This window comes from Emys orbicularis, chromosome 2 (genome assembly GCF_028017835.1).
Source record: "Emys orbicularis isolate rEmyOrb1 chromosome 2, rEmyOrb1.hap1, whole genome shotgun sequence".
Taxonomy (NCBI): Eukaryota; Metazoa; Chordata; order Testudines; family Emydidae; genus Emys; species Emys orbicularis.
This window is the reverse complement of record NC_088684.1, coordinates 156468968-156486582: the sequence shown is the minus strand read 5'-3', so window position 1 is coordinate 156486582 and position 17615 is coordinate 156468968. Positions and strand designations below refer to the sequence as shown.

General features: G+C 41.6%; 1 protein-coding gene across 4 annotated transcripts in view; it reads right to left on the bottom strand.

Moving 5' to 3' along the window:
* The window catches only part of ANKH (ANKH inorganic pyrophosphate transport regulator), a 154124-nt gene that overhangs the window by 59545 nt on the left and 76964 nt on the right, over positions 1–17615 (bottom strand). For all 4 annotated transcript variants that reach the window (XM_065398606.1, XM_065398603.1, XM_065398605.1 and 1 more), the window contains one exon: positions 1581–1797. In XM_065398606.1, the coding sequence (XP_065254678.1) occupies positions 1581–1797 (217 nt within the window). The remainder of the gene's footprint in view (positions 1–1580; positions 1798–17615) is intronic.

The following is a 17615-nucleotide window of genomic DNA, read 5'->3' as shown; positions in this document are numbered from 1 at the left end:
TTGACCTTGGCAAAGGGCTACTGCAGCCAATAAGCACATTGCCTACATACTGTCATAAAAACAACAAAGGGTAAAATTAGCCTTTTAATTAACATGTGGGGCCATGGTCTTAACACGAGATGTCTTAACATTGGGTGCCTGTTTCTGCATGTTTAAAGGGTCATAGGGCTGCTAAGCATGATTAAAAGGTGGCACCAAGCCAGGAGAGAACATCAGTGGACATCTGTTCTTCCATAAGGCTCTTATGCAAGTACAGAAAGTACAAGGGCAGGGCCTGCGTGATGACTTGCAGGGCGTGTGGTGGTTGAGATACTGATAGCCTGACAATGAACAATGGGTCCCATGTGCAGGCCACCCTCTGTAGCTCTACGTACAGCGATAGATATTACCACCAAACACCTGCCTAGTTCCCAGAGAACAGCAGGCCCCCAGATGGCTGCCCGAGTCCAATCACATTCCTTGCATTCCTTCCCCATCCCTCCCCTCCGACAGCACATAGACACAAGGAATACCAAACACTATACCTGTTACAGGGACTTCACTTTCTTCCTCCTGCTCAGTCTCCTCTTCATCATTTTCCTCGTTGCAAGGGCTACACCAGTCTCCATTCTGTGAGGTGGGTTGGAGGTTGTTTGGGGCACCAGAGCTGGTAGCTCTTAAAGATGCATGAGGTCCAATTTCTGCTAGGCTCTTGGTTGTGGTCTAATGTTCTCAGAAACTAAACCTTCATGGCCTTGAATATTCCATCATACTGGTTGATACTCAGTTCAATATCACATTTGGTGGGTCTTGCAGAAATCTGCAAATATTGTTAACTTCTTCCTAGCCAACTCCAGGTCTATTTGTATATTCTCCCTGCTCCAGTCAGGGTCCTGGTCTCGCTTGCCAGTGGCTCTTGGGTTTTGCAAGACGTGATGTCTGTAGAAGCTGGTGCAAGAGCTTAGCTATCCACCAGAAATGGACAATGAAGCTTTGACTACGGCTAACAGAAGGTAATACTGGTTATTTTTAAAGCAGCCTGTCTGATCCTCTTTACTACACAGTTTATCATTATGAAATGGCTGGCATGGGGGAACAGATACTAAGGTGCTCCTACTGTGATGTGGGTGGCAATGTAAGTATCTACTAAAGGTGCTAGGAAGTCCTGATTGAAGGAAAAAAGCACTTCTAATAACACATTGGGATGGCCTCCTACAGAAAAGAACCGGGAAACCCATTTACACAGACGAATCCCATCTGCACAGCAGTATGACAGTGCTATGACCTGGTTCCAGCCTGACAACTGTGCAACTGCCAAACACGGATGAAACAGGCCAGCGGTAAGTTGAGCAACCACACACTGGTAGGAATGGTGTATATTTGCGCATGAGCAAGAACTACAGATGGAATCTACCATTCTAAAACAGTGACATTTTGTAGTCTAGACAGAACTCCAGCCACAAGACAATCTCATAGTTCCTCCTAAGTTTTCATTTCTAAGTGTGAGGAGAGCTGCAGGTTAAGCAGCTCTGGGGGATGGGATGGGGAAGCAAAGTCAGCCAGTTATCCAGTACCTTAAGTAAATAGTGAGAAAGGCTTACCTATCAAGGTATGAAATACAGCAGCCACCGCACCAGCCACAACCATGCACAAAACGGCTTTGGTCCTGTCTCGTTTGCTGTTCACAAACACCAAACCCACATTCTTGAAGTCACTCATTGGACCTGTGAAGAACTTCATAAGGGAATAGGCCAGCCCATAGCTGGCCAGCATTTCCACAGCATCTTCCTTAACAGCTGCGATACCCCTGTTCAAGGCCTGTTGAAATACAGAAAAACAAAGAATACTTCAAAATGTAGACAGTGTCTGGAAAAAAAATATGATGCAGGCTGTTTCCATAGAAACAAACAGTTTACCAAAAGTGAAGTCATAACCACTTTTGATCTGTATTGACTTGACATTCTTTGGATCCTGCATGCACAGATATAAAGTGACTTTGAAACATCAAAATACATACTGGCAAAGTGCATACGAAAACTTTTCACACACTGTACAGTTTCAATTTACTGTACTGCACAGCTCTATTGTAGAGATGCACGGTGAGACAGATACCAAGTGTTCCAATTTACAATGGTCAGTAAAAAACTACAGAGGATTTAAACACAAAGTGTTTCATGAAATAAAACATTAGTAATTTGTTTCTAAAGTTATCAAATGGAACCCCCTTATACTGAAGTGCAGTACTTGAACAACTTTACTATGTGAAATTGACCACTGGGCAGAATGCCAAAAAGTCCCATGTGAGGACTTAGGTGTGACTTTAGTAACATGTAGTCCAGGTTAGCCTCTTGCAAGGGAGAGTGAAATTTTACCCATAAGCAAAGATACAAAACTGGAACTGCAGCTGGTCCATTATGATGCACTGAAATTACTTGGGGCTTAAAGTCCATTTCACTGTAAAAGGAGTTGCGCTATATTCATGTTGACCATGAGAGGGTACCTGATTCTACATCCATGGTGTTATTTTTCATTGAACTTAGCCAAATGTACATGTAACCAAATATGTTGGTCTTCCTCCCATGTAATTTCATGTTTCAAAATAAGATTGAGATCCTGCACCCCTTTATTAAGCAAAATTCTCAACTTATTAAAAATAAGAATGAAACACAAAGTATCTGTATTTCAAGTTGTTCTTATTTTGAATAGTTTAGCAAATACCTTGCAGATACTGAGGGAAAAAAAGTGTCCCCCCTGCCCAAATCTCCAATAATTTAACAGATTATCTTCATATCTAAATTGAACCAAGAGAAAAATGCCATAACATTTTCCTCAGAACTCAGGAAAAGATCAAACCAAGCACATTTCAAATGTGTTGACTAAATATGACAGAGTTTTTGTCTTCACTGCCATAGCATCAATCACCTACGGTATTCAGTAAACCGTTAAAACAGGATTAGACTCAAAAAGCACAAAGGATGGAATGACAACTTGATTTCATAAGAATTTAGTTCTTATGGGTCACAGATGAGAGATACTGACAGGTCCATAAAGAACTGACCAATCAGGAACATCTTTTACCTCTCCCCTGACTCCAAAACTGTAGTGTCTTCCATTACGTACCACCCCTGGCACTGAGCTTTGTTTGAAGGTAAAATATCTACATTTGACTATCGGGGGAGGGATAGCTCAGTGGTTTGAGCATTGGCCTGCTAAACCCAGGGTTGTCAGTTCAATCCTTGAGGGGGGCCACTTAGGGATCTGGGGCAAAATCAGTACTTGGTCCTGCTAGTGAAGGCAGGGGGCTGGACTTGATGACCTTGCAAGGTCCCTTCCAGTTCTAGGAGATAGGATATCTCCTATAATTTATTTAATTTATTTATATAAGGTAACTAGGTTCAAGTCTTAGCATTTCAACATCACAGTTCTATGTGAAGCACATACAAGCAGGCAACTCCCATTGACTTCAACAGATGTTGTTTCCGTATGTTGGAGGGCAGCATTTAGCCTCTAATATTTTTTTCCTTTTCAATCTCCCTGTAAGATGCTTCACTGCCACTTGCTGATGTTAAAACTAAATCGGTGTCTCCAGCATGACATAAAACTGCAGCAAGTTCTCCATACCTGATGCCCATCAAAACGGTCTCTTGCACTACACTATGCACTAAACATAAGTTCCATATTTTTCAGCCTTTTTGCTCTATTTTGTCCTTCTCCCAGACAATGACCTTATCCCATCATGTGTAAGACGCATAAGATCTTCCCTCCTACTGTTACACACAGCTTCTTCTGGGGCCTGCATAATGCATGTGCTGCATTTGACAAGGGTGCAAGTTATATCTAATCTTGCAGAGTAAATCATACCCAAAAAAGATGGCATCCTGTGCACATAGTTTGCTTACTCCTTAGGAATGCTGTAGAAAAAACTGGTGGTAGCCATCCACCATGACAAGGGTCAAGCCCTTAGACTGTATGATTCCCTAGAATAGCTGCATAAAAAAGGAAGGATGTTAAAACTGTTTCAGAGCTTTAAGCTTGTACCTTGGCCACTTATACATGGGACAGTGGTATTAGGGGCTATGCCTTTAAGGGCTGAGCTTCCCAGATATAGATTCTGGGCATGGTGCTGTGCAGCTGGAACCAGTCTCAGAATGAAGCAGATCTCTTGCAAACACCTTAATCACTGAACTCTACCAGGGCAACAGCAGACATTGGTGCTGGTAGGGGCTCCTTAATGGACTGAGGATACCTATGGGATGTGATTAACACAGTTCAGGACTTATTGGTTATATGGATAGCCTACTGACAACACACATATAGTGCAATTTGTCCAACTTGGGGCATGACCTGAAATAATCCCACCTGCTAGGGACAAGCCTTCCCTGGTGACCATGGAGAGTAAATAACTTCTGCAGAATTTGAAGCTTTCACTTATAAAGTCCTTTCCTCTGACTCTTGTGTGACTCTGAAGTACTCAGTCTCACTACACCTTGGTTTACACCCTGTGAAATGGGTGCTCTCATACTTACCTACCTGTGATGGGGTATACAGAACCCATACTGACCAAGAAGAGTTTAATGTGAGCCTGTGAACCCAATCAGACCCATCCTGCTTCACCTGTGCAAGGTGTCAAGCCTGGAGGGAGGAATCAAAAGAGGAAAAGGCCAATTCAGTAATGACTGACTGGAGAGGTAGTGGACCGCTTCAGCTAGCCCTGTGAAGGAAGAGCCATCTGGGGCCAGAGTCTAACTAGAGATTCCTAAGTGTCAGAGCTTCCTTGGGGCAGGAGGGCTGGTGTGGCACTTCCTGTTTCTTTTGTTCTCCATAACTTGTTTGATTCCCCTTTTTGGGGGACCAGCAGACGAGTCAGTCCAGCAAAAGGCTGTGAGAGGCCTACTTGGGGGCATGGGAGGAAGCAGCCCAGGGATACAGCAGAGTCTAAACAAACAGACCTTGTCTGCTTCATTCAAGGTCCCTGGACTGGCATCCAGAGTAGAGGGTGGACCTGGGTTCCCCTTCTAATTCACCTAGGGCAGAGGCATGAAGACCCTAGAGCCAAGGCTCCAGAATGATGCTGCCAAACTACTGGTGCTGGACTTGGTTTACCCTGGAAACTGGAGTGGCTGTCAGCAGGAGAAGAGGCCACCATGCCATGCTCACCACAAGAAGGCACAGCTGTGGTGAGTACACTTTTCTTCCACATACTCTTTCACAGCTGGTGGCAGGCTCAAATGATGTTTGTGAAGTCCATTGTACTGGTTATCAAGATAGTAATTTCTTTCACTTCAACAGGAATCAGATCTTTCCATGCCTCTGCCAGCACTGCTAGGAACAGGGAAAATTTCCATCTTTTAGATGGAAAATCAGAGGGTGCCTACTGCATTCTTTGAAGGGCATTATTTGACTTTTATTCCTCCTTTCCCTCCCATTGTCTTTTGCTTGCAGTAAACTATTTCTGGTGGTTCTAATTTTCAGAGTAATAGCTAAAGCATTCAGGGCACTCTGCAACCTAAATTAATCCTGTCACTTGAAAACAAAGCCGCATATATTTTTAGGCATAATTCACCATATCAGGCACTTCCATCCTGTTAGGACTACTACTCGTTGTCAAGGCCTATGCAGGAGAGTAATGAATCTATCACCGACAGGATGGCAGTTTATCTGACAGTCTATGCATTCAGTTGAGACCCATGCCTGTCAGTGGTTACCCAGACGGAAAGAGACCTCCAATCTGAGCCAAATGGGTCCATAAAATGCCAGTGAGAATATGATCTCTGAGAAAGCTATGGCCTAAGAAACTAACAGACCCAGAAAAATCTTCATTACACATAGGGGAAAAAATTCACCCTGGATGAAGCTCTGAAGTCAATTGAATTTGGGGTGAATTTAGACCATAATCGCTGTGTGCCCATTTACCACATAACTAGGAATGGACAAGAGTGAGTGACTCTAGGGTAGGACTCTGCTCCCCCATCATTTAAGAGTGAGCTCAGACATTTTCTGTGTAAACAAACTACAACAAAGTAAACACACCTGAACTGCCATGGGATTCCCCCCAATTCCCACACTGTGCACCAGGTAATGTAAAGGAGCCCTACTTTGTTAGAAGAATGTTGCCATTAAGTTGTCCTGTTGAGGAACAGCTTGCTGACATAATGAAATCCCTCTAAGGTCAGACATGAAATAGTAATGTCAATAAATGAGCCACTGGAAAAAGTATTTCCTGTGGAAGACCACTTTAGAAAACTTACAGTAAATGTAACTGTCTACTAGCTGCTTAGTTTCAGTAACTTCCTCCAGAAAAACCACTCATTTTGACTGATGTGCCTCACCAATTTCTTTTTCCATTTTCACTTTAAAGAGATGAATGGACAAACTATTCAATCACAGCTTTCAAAACCTGTTGATCTCATCATATTTGATACCCTTAAATCAATGTGAAAACCCAGAAACTTGGAGAGCTTATTCTGTGCATCATATGAAAGATAAAAATGTTTGCTGGGTTCCATGACATGACAAACATTGGCAGCACTTGGTAATCTTCCAATTTAATTTCCTGTTACAGCTGCAATTCCACATCTTTTTTAAAAGTCATAAACCAAGGAACACTTTCCACTTCTTGTTGTATCACTGACTACAGTTTGTGTACATGCTTTGTGTGCATAAAATCATTGACAAAACTGAATAAACAGCATCTGTGTTCCAGATTTGTTCCAAACAAGTTACAATCTGTGTCCAAAAAGATCAGCATGACTTGTCAGATGAATCATAAGTTTTTCAAAAGGTATTTAGGCTTTGCTCTGCTCAGCATTGTAATGCTTATCTGACTTGGGAGCCTGCATCTCATTTTCAAAACTGACTTAGGCACTTCTCATTTTTGAAAATGAGAATTTGGCTTCTAAGTCAGTTAGGAGTTACACCCTGAATGGAGCAATGCCTAAATACTTCTAAAATCTGGGCCGAAGGCTCTTACTGTAGGGTTGACAAATCATGCATCATTCAGTGATTGTTCCATTAGCTTATGACTGGTCAATTAGTTTATTTTTTAAATCTCTTCATGCCAGATTTGGATGGAACACCAAGGAAAACAAACAGAGATGCTTCAGGGAGCGGTGCTGGTAATTTAGTAGATGACATTCTTCTCTCCTGCATCATTACTGAACCTTTGCCCCAGTACAGTATTGGGAGCTACTGTGATGTTGGGGTTGCTGTCTTCTGGAAGAATGATAAAACCAAGTACCTCACACTCTTATAATTTGAAATCCCATGGCACTCCTTTTAGCTGCAGAGGTGTTGACCCTGAGGTACAGGCTAAACTTCACCTTGAATAATTAAACTGTACACCTAAATTTTTTTCCTGCAGAGTCAATTGGATATGTTCTTCCTAAAAGGGTGCCTAGTGTTAGTTGGACTGTTCAAATAGCTGCTGTATTTTTGTTGGGTGAAGAGATTATTGTATCTCACAGGGATATTCTGAAGCTTACATACTTAACATTTGTCAAGCACTTTCAGTTGCTCAGAGGGAAGGAGCTATAGAAAGGCACACCATTATTTATTTATTATAACTCTTACCAAAAATGAATCTGTACCCGATACACGGCACATAGCATACAATAGCAGAAGAATGACATAATTTCACAATAATTACCTGTCTGCCACATCTTTGTCAAATGTCTATTAATTGCAAAAATGACAGTACCATATCTCTCAGGTGTGCAATAGACAGACGCGGCAGAATTAACCCTTTTGTAACACTCATTTAAATGGCGTTATACCAGCTATGAACTTGGCCTATTATATTTTTCATATTTACATGATTTTTGTCAGACAATAGCCTAATCATACCAACTGCTGATGAACTGAATGCATCAGTAAACAGTCTGCAGGGAACAGTCAACTCCTGTTGAATGGGTTGTGTATTAAATTTCTACTTATAAATACATGCAATTCTCAGGCCTTTAAAATATATTGCACACTGATCACTCTGGAACTAGTCCATGGTTTGGTTGATAACTCACTTTACTCCTTGCTTACAGAACAGTTGCTTATATTGATGCAACTGAAACTTTGCATAAATCTCATTATAAACACAGTGAACTAAGTTTGGCCCCCAAAGTTACTACCTTAACAGAAGTTAAATCCCAGGCAGCATTTATGGATGTTGGTCTGTATGTGCAATCTTGAGTTTTGTTGACATGGGTTGAGATTAAGGCTATCAACCAATTCATGTCCAACACTGATCCAGCCTTAAAAATCCGTGTTATGTAAAAAATATCTGTGAAATCAGTGAAGTTACATGGGGCAGATACTGGTGTGAAGGAGAACTGAGATATTGATTTAAAACAATTCATTCATTTTTGTCAGCCAGATATGTTAAATAACATTAAATCACAATAGTGGTTTAGTTATAGAAACATGAAGGGCAAAATTATAAGGAAAACTTCCTCTATTTTTTTGGTTCCTACTAGGACACCTGACAACATAAATGTAGAAAAAACATGTAAGCAACTATTAGTGTTGTTCTGCGTTCACAGTTTGCTTACTAAAGCTGCATTTTCCCCTCTCCCTTCTGCTTCTCCTTGGACTTGCAGATCACTCACAGTGCACTGCCTGGATTTCATGTTGGGCAGACAGAGGACCACATGGAGGAATACTGTCCCAATATTTTATCACCATTCTAAAAGATTAGATGTACAGTGTGGGTGACATGAGCATTTTGTTTTCTTTTACAAATGGCTAATTAGGGCCAGACCCTCAGCTGGCACAAATCAGTGTTGGTCCTTTGACAGCAATGGTGCTATACTGCCTTGAACCAGCCAAGGGTCTGGTTCTTACAATCTAGAGAATATTACTTTCCAGACAATGCACACAGTGTAGGTATAAGATATATTTGGTTGAAATAAGTAAGTGATCCTCTTTTGGCAAGTGTTTTAAAAGCCAAGCATGCAAGTTATAACTGTTCCTCCTATGCCACTTCAGTATTAGCAATTGGGAGGTAACTAATGATAGTCAGTCACTCTCCTTCTCCACAAGTAGTAACGCACGCTTTTTGTTTCCAGTTGGTTTGTTTTCTTAAACATTTTTATTATGAGTAGTAAGAATCCCCTCCTCACTGACCCTCCTCTTCACGCTATGCTCTTTATACAAAATATCATGTCACAGCTACAGTGCAAGGCTGTAGTCCAACCTGTGTGTGAGTGTGTGTGAGAGAGAAATTTTGTTTTGGGTCTATATTAACCCTAATTTACACACACATAGAATCTTTCAGCCAGAGCATGACTGAAATACTGTTACTTCCATTGTGGAGGGAATCAGCAAGCCACTGCACAGTATGACATTAGCTGGGGAGGTGAAACTTTGGCCAAGGACATGCAAACAACCCCCCCATCTTCTCTTATGAAAAGTGTCAGGCTGTCTTTAATTTACACACAGAACCAGCAGGGTCTTGGTTTTTATAGTGTCATTCAGAAGTCTCCAGTGCTGAAGAGCAACTAGTAGAGCTTAGTGTCCTTACAAGCAACTTTAACAAACAAACAAACAAACAAACAAACAACAAAACCCTGGCCATTTTAACTGGCTTCCTCAGCTTGAGAAGAAACTTGGGTGTAAACTTCATCAAATCTCCAATGCATGTGTAGTGTCACCTGCAGCAAAATGTACTAACACAGGAGTCTTTCATGCGAAAAGACAGTGCCCTAGAAACCAATAGGGAGCTTTGGGAAGAAGTCTCTCGGGCATTGTTTTTCCTACTTTAAATATGCTGTCAGCATTATTCAGTAATATAGGCAGAAATGCATGCTTCCAGCCTAAAGACATAACTCTGGTGAGCTGTCTTCTGAGATTCAGTCTCTCTCTTAGGCCAGGTTCTGGGAGTTCCTCTACTTTCACTAACTTTAGTGGGAACTAGGCCATATATCTTATATGGGAGTCCACCTACAATCATATGATCAAGATGTACATGTTCTGCACTCAGTTTTAAGGATATTTAGAAAAATTGCCAAACACCTGAGCATTAAAGCATAACATTTCAATAACTTGGGTCCAACTTAAGTGTATTCCTACAGATGTATTTACTGTGTGGTTAACCTCAAATACTCATGATTGTGTCAGGGTTGAATCTATGGCTGTTAAACAAAAGTAAATAAAATCCAGGATTTGGTAATTGTCGTCGCTGTTCTCATAACTACCTGATCTTCTTCATCCTGGAGGGCAGAATATGATATAGAGAAGATTGGAATTTGTTGATGTCTTATATTTGATAGGTTTACTCAAGTCTTTGAAAACTGGGATTGTGCCTGGGTTTTTTTGGATCTGTCTTGCCAGTTTAGCCACCTGACGGAAACCTCAAAAGCTAAGTCTGAAACTGACAGTGGGTTGGCTAAGCATGTGTATGTTTCAAGGACAATAGCCTTCCCTCACCCCCACCTCCACCCTCAATCATGAGAGGGAGGCAGAAGTCTTTGTTGAAGAACTGGGGAAAGAAAGAGTGGATAGTCTCTCCCTACCCTCCAGTCCCTTCTCTCTCTGCAATAACTGTTCTGAGTTTTCACTCTAAGTCTTGTCACCATGTACATTCTGTACCGGATTCACTAGTACACTCTAGCTGCTTTGCTTTGTGCTGCTGCCATGACATACTCTATCTACATTGCCAGAACAACACACAGCAGGTAGTTTATCAGGAAATCTGGTCCTCTGATTTTTATTAAAAGAAGACCAGATTTACTGCCGTATCACTGATCTACTTTACTCTTAATCTCGGATAGTAGTACAACTACATCTCCACCAGTATGGTATCCTAACCATGAACATGTTGGATAAAAACCTATATAACTAGATCATATGGTAAGAAGAGAGATCACTAGCTCAGCAAAGTAGGAATCCCTCCTGTTATGCCATCACCTGTTCTGTTGCTGGGAAAGGTACTGGAAATTACTTGCATTTCAAAAGCATTTGTTTGCAACAAGAACACTAGTCTTAATTTAAAACCAACTCTGCAGCATCTAGTAAAATATGTTAACCACAGGGGATGTTTGTGTTATGTACCAGTGGGAATTTCCAGGGGTTGTTTCCTTAAATAGCCTGATTGTTAACTAATAAGGACCATAATGAAACATGAATTGTTAGTTATATTTATATTATATTATAGTAGCAGTCAGACTCCAATCAGGATCATGGTTCATTGTGCCAGGTACAATAGAACACACATGACAATCTCTGCCCCAAAGATCAGATCTTTGAAAAAGACACTGAATTAAATGTTGGCCTTCAGATTTCTTATAGAAGACTACAGAACATAACCTTTATTCTCAGCGATATAGAAAATGTACACAGCAATAAAACACAGAAAGCATAGGAGATTGATTTAAAAAGCAGTAACACTCACTTTGATTACACAAACACAACGGTCTACATTTTGACAATGTTTCAGTCATGTGCTTCTTCTTGTGGCATTACATTATATATATTTTTTCTTGGAGTAAGTGAGTTGCTAATGATCCGTACCAAATGAACAGAATTTGGATCAGGTCCTTTGTGTATAAGTGTTGGACTTCAGTCCAAGTCAAAAGAAACCTTCCCTTTGACTTCAGCAGGAGTAGAACCAGGCTCAACATGAGCAAGAACAGCACAAGCTTCCTCTTGTTGCCTAAACCTGGGCCAAGTGTGGCCTCCTTTAGGGAGAGAGGCTATTTAATTCTCTGCCTTTCTAACTGTGGTAGGGTCCCCTGTGAACTACTAAGACCAAGTAATAGCCATCAGAAGGCAACAGCTCTTGGTCACTATTGAGCCAGGCGTGAATGAAAAGGACACTTTTTAAAATAGCAGTTAGGAACATGATCTAGAAGAGCTGAAGCAAAGCAGGTGGCAGACATAAATGTACTGCTCTACCCTCACAACTGAAGTAGTGGAGGTAGTACATATATATGAGTACTTAGTCTTACAGACAAGAATATAGGTTATAAACCAATGGTGGGCAACCTGCGGCCCATCAGGGTAATCCACTGGCGGGCCGCCAGACAGTTTGTTTACATTTGCACAGCTGCCCGCAGCTCCCAGTGTCCGCGGTTCGCCAATCCCGGCCATTGGGAGCTGCGGGAAGTGGCGGCCAGCACGTCCCTGTGGCCCGTGCCGCTTTCCGCAGCTCCCATTGGCCAGGAACGATGAACCGCGGACACTGGGAACTGCAGACGGCCATGCAAATGTAAACAAACTGTCTGGTGGCCCGCCAGTGGATTTCCCTGACCGGCTGCGTGCAGCCCACGGGCCGCAGGTTTCCCACCACTGTTATGAACTATATGAAAATATCAAGAAGTGTCAGAGTGTAATTTGGATACCTGCATCTTTATATAAAATGTTATTTTTCTCCACAAACTTCAGCAGTAAAGAGAAATAAATAGAAATATAGTGGAAATCATGTACCCTTCAGACTATCATAGACTGACAGAAAGAAGAGTTACTTTTATCTCTGAAGTGACAGCTGAAGCACTTCTTCCTCTTGCTTCCTTCAAGGACAAAAATTTGAGCCCCAGGTCAGGTTTTGTGAAGCCATTAGAAAAAACGTGGGTATGCTAAATTATCTGACCAGTCTATACAGGCTGCTTACATAAAGTTTACCTAAGGACGTTGTGGAATTCCTGTTGTTGGAGGTTGTTAAAAACAGGTTAGACAAATACCTGTCAGGGACTAGTCTACTATACTTGATCTTGCTTCAGCACAGGGGGGATGGACTAGATGACCTCTTGAAGTCCCTTCCAGCCCTACTATGCTATGATTCTATAAACAAAATATGACTGGGAGGAAAAGGTTAGTATGCCCAGTGGGACTGCTACAGCGTAAGTGCCCAAAAGAATAGAATACAATCAATAATTTATAATTTCTCCTCTTCACCGTAACTAGTGCAAATAAAAAGCAAGAATGAGCCCTCTTGCATGATTCCTCTCATCCCCTTACTTGGAATGCCTGCTAGTCTGTGACCAGGAGCAGGGCCTCTCTTTAGCTGTCAGTGTAGTCCATTCATTTCCACTCTTCACATCTTATGACAGATTTGTGCCGTAGGAGGTTTAAAGAAAGAGGCTAAATCCAACATAGCAGATGATTCCAGAGAGCTTACAGCTCCCACCAGACCCTGGGAGAATTGCACAAAAACTGTCTTCAAAAGCAAATGTGCTGATCCTGATGACAGTAGCAGCCAAGAAGCTTATGGATAATTAGGCCAGTAGTGCTGGCATTGAGTTTAATGAAGATGGAGCATCCTTGCCACTGCAACAAAGAATGAAGAGGAGGCAGCTGTACTGATAGTCGAGAGAGGCCGTCACATTCTAACCTCAGATATTCAGCATGCCTCACACAAACTTACATCTGCATTCCTGCTCAGGAGCAAACATTTCAAGATAGGGAGAGATGTAGAGCTGTACAACTGAGTTGGGAATCTGGCTCCCAAAGCAATCAGCAGCATGCATCCTGGGGGATTGAAAGAAACCAGGGTATAGACCCACTAAGGTCAAACCTTACTTCATTTGAAGTATGTAAGGCTAGATTGGAAGAAGTGTTAGAATATTTACTGTAGGGGACAACAGAGTGGTGGCAGGATGGTGAACCGGATGAAAGTTCCTTTCCCACTCTGAAGTTGTGCATGTCATGATTCGCAAGATGACAGAGCTGTCGCACACCCATTAACATGGAAATAAGGATAAGGCTGTGTAGTGAGAAGAGCCCTTAGGAGGTATCATTGGAATGGTGGAGCTCCCACTCACTTTGTGCTGGAGCTGCAGTGGGGGTCTAGAATCTGGCTTCAGGTCTCTAAAATGGCAGATCAGTTCTTAACCCAGGGTTCCCAAGAGTGGTACATGAGCTCGATGTTCCATCCATTCACTTCACCGCAAATGTTTAAGAAGATGGTACATGAACCAATGAAGTGTAGAAACCATTGGGACTTAACCACTTATATTCTGAAAGTCCGTGTAGGAATGTGCTAAATCTGTGCTGTCTGACCACTGTCCAAACTCCCTTCCTCAGCCAGGAATAGAATTCCTGATTGCCCACATACCTCTGCTATCTAGCAAATAACTATATAAGCTACTGGCAAAAAAATGTCACATGGCTATTTAATGATTGCTCCATGGAGGATAGCAGCCTACTACTGCTACCAGTTACTTCTTTAGCTCAAATGGTAGAAAACGGTGTTGTTAATTTGACTGTTTTTAAAGGTCCAGGGATGCCAACCCCTCTAATTTATGGAGTGGGATATGGCTTCAGATGATGGAATTTGTGGGGGGAAGGCAGTTTGCTTTAAAAGTATTAAAGTTTTACATTCCTAAAACTACTTTAAAAGAATGTTAAGGTTCAAAATACATAACTCAAAAGTTGGGAAATGCTAGAATTACGGTTTTTCTATTCAAACAAACTCACAGGTTGAAGTTCATGCTAAAGCTGTAATTTGTAAATTGCAGTGTATTCATTATAAATGGTGTTTCATTAGTCACTTGACTGAGCAGCTTTTGTGGGGTGAGTGTGTGATAGACAAAATATGTAGAGAGAATGAGTTTATAGCTATGTAAAGTACATTACTTGTTCATGATGAAGGCCAAAGAACATTTTAAAAAAACAAATGCTTTTAAATGTAATTTATTCTACTATTAGTCAATAGCAAGAAATTGTCACTGTATAAATAAGCTATAACGAGCACCCTGAGTGAATATACAAAATTCCTGACTTGTCATATAGCTGCATTGTGCCAAGAAAGAAAAGATCAAAGCAATCTGGTCTTCTGTTCTTCTCAGTACTACTCTCTGCCGAAAGGGGAACAGGCTACAACACTAAAACCTATAACTGTATGCCAAAATAACAATGAACTGAACAAGAATAACTCCATGCATTAAGACTTCTATGTTCATTCTCTCTGGACTCTATAGTATCTGTAGCACAACTGTATGTCCCTGAACATGCAGTATAACAGTTGTGCAATTCCTTTTAAGCTTGTGCAGTAGTATGACTCAGTTTTATGCTATCATTAACCTGCTCTTAAAGGATTTCTTTCTTTCTCTGGCTCAGCTGTGACTCATTGCTAATGTTCCACTGTTTTGCCCAATTTGAGTTGAGTAAATGTTTTTGAGGTCTTTGATTTTTATCGGCTGTTTTGTGGGGTGGTGGCTAAGATCGGTCATGTAAGCAGCTGTTCCCTCCAGCATGCCACCGGACACACAAAGCACAGTTTGTTAGGTGTGAGTGACTGTGACTGCAACCGTAGAGCTGCCAGATTAGCTCATGTCTTAACTGCTCTGAAACAAGAAATAGAGGTCACCCATGTTCCCAGTACAAACACAGAATTGGTGTTTCCAGCTCTGGAAACTTCAACCAAACCAAAACGCACATTAATAAGAAAATCCTTTCATTTGTACTTGTTTCTCTCTCTCTCTCTTTTCATTTTTTATCCTTAAGTGACTGAATCAAATGTGAGGCTAATTCTGGATTGTAATAGTGATTGCCTTTCTTTCTGGGACGTTTGATTACCCTGATGCAAAACTCAGCTGGAAGCACCTCCATCTGTGATGCACAAACTGCAGCACTGTAGACATTGTTGTAACAGAAGATATCAATGGTCTAGCTAATCTATTATCCCCTCTCTCACTCTGACCTAATGCAGATGTTTAAATGGAAGGGGCAAAAACAAGCAAATTGAACCTATACTGTTTCTCCGAGGGAGTTTCGTCCTGACACAAGACTCTGATCTCTTTATGCCTTGAAACATAAGGATTGAAACTCTTTCTGACTTTTATCTCTGTTAATGCAGGCGCTAGTCTTATTCATATAATTGCCTAGTCTCTATTTAGAACCTTGCTAAGCTTTGCCCTGAGTATCCAATTGCACAAAGTCCAATAAATTAGATTCGCTTACCCATGCACAAGGAAGTGTTTTTTCCACTTGGTATATAGTTAAGCTACTGAAAAATTTCTCTCAGTCATAGCAATCCCTGTAAAAACTATTGCCTTCAGATGGCTTACTCTCACCAACGAAGCCACACTAGGAGTTTACACACCCACTCCCCCATTCTAGAACCCCAGGCACAACCTACTCAGTCTAAACATTGTGATCCTTAACCTCTCTTTTCTGCTATAAGCCCACTCCCTACAATCCTAAAGCCAAACCACCACAACCCCAGGCTTCCATGATATCAACAGCAATAATTTGCATTTGTCATGAACACCCTTTGATTTTCAGAAAGTCATCTTCTGCTGCTGGAATGATCCATTCTAGCACTGTTCCCACCACAATGAAAACAGGCAGTGCTGGCCACCTCCCCTGGGCTTCTGCTACACTTGCTGTGTCGTGATAATGCATGGATCAAGATTTTATAATTTCAATGTAGAGACACAAAACACCTCTTTCAGGCTGTAGGCACCTTACCAGACGACTAAAAATACGATCAAGCTAAGTAGGACACCACCAACCTTTCTCTGCATGAATGCAGAGGGCCAAATAAAACTGATTTTCCCTCTCAAATGCTGTAAATCTCTAATCCCGACAATAAAATAGAAAAAAAATTCCCACCACTCTATACACTCAAACCTCTGCCCTCTTAAAATGATTGCTCAAGTAGATGACCTTTAGGACTTGCTACAGAACCTGAAAAATTTAGGCTATTTTGGACCAAATGGGTTGTGGGGAAGGGGAAGAAGAAATGGCAGATTTCAATGTTAGGGGCCTTCCCAACACTCTGCCAGTAGTTTCCTCTCCTTTAGCATGGGAGCTCCAACTCTAACATACCTCTGCTGATCTCATCTGGCAGTACTGCAAGGGAAAGAGGCAATTTCTGAGAGACAGGTCCCAAGCCATATATGGCTTTGTGAGTCAAAAATAATATTTTATCCTCCACCCAGTATGCTCACATGCTCACAGTGGAATATACCACTTAGCAAGCAATCTGTCATTGTCCATACTAATCTCAGCTTCCGGGGTGATTTTTCAAGTATAGCACTACATCAGGACAATTGAAGAAGTCTAATCTTCAGGTGACTAAGAAGTGGATGATGGTAGCCACATGAACATCCAAGAGAGGGTGGAAACCTCCTTATTTGATGCCAGGCTGGGAGGTTAGCTAGTTACTGCTGCTGTGTGATCATCTAAACATCAACTGGGAATCTGACGACACAACTATAACAAGTGATTTTCAATGTGGTTGGAAGGGTAGATAAAATACTAAGTGATTTTGGAATGCAAGGAGGCTGGGTATGTCTACACTGCAAACAAAGGTGTGATTGCAGTGTGGGTGGGCATCCCTGTGCTAGTTTTAATCAAGCTGGTGTGGGTAACAGTGGCAGTGAGAGATGTGAACTTCAGCACAGGCTAGTTGCCCCAGTACAAGCCTGCTGGGAACCCTGGGTATGTTCTTGATTTGCTGTCCCGCACTGGGGTCTGTGCCACTGCGTCTTCACTGCTCTTTTCACGATGGTAGATACATTAAAGCTAGCACAGGTGTGCCTACTCATGCTTCAAATCTCATCTAGATCTGTGGTATAGACTTATACTATATGATCTATCCTAATCAATCTTGGTACAGTAGAGGGAAATTAGAGAAAGGTGTTAACACTCAAGTTAGGCAAGCTTCTTCATTCGATCTCTGAATACGTGTTATACAGATACAG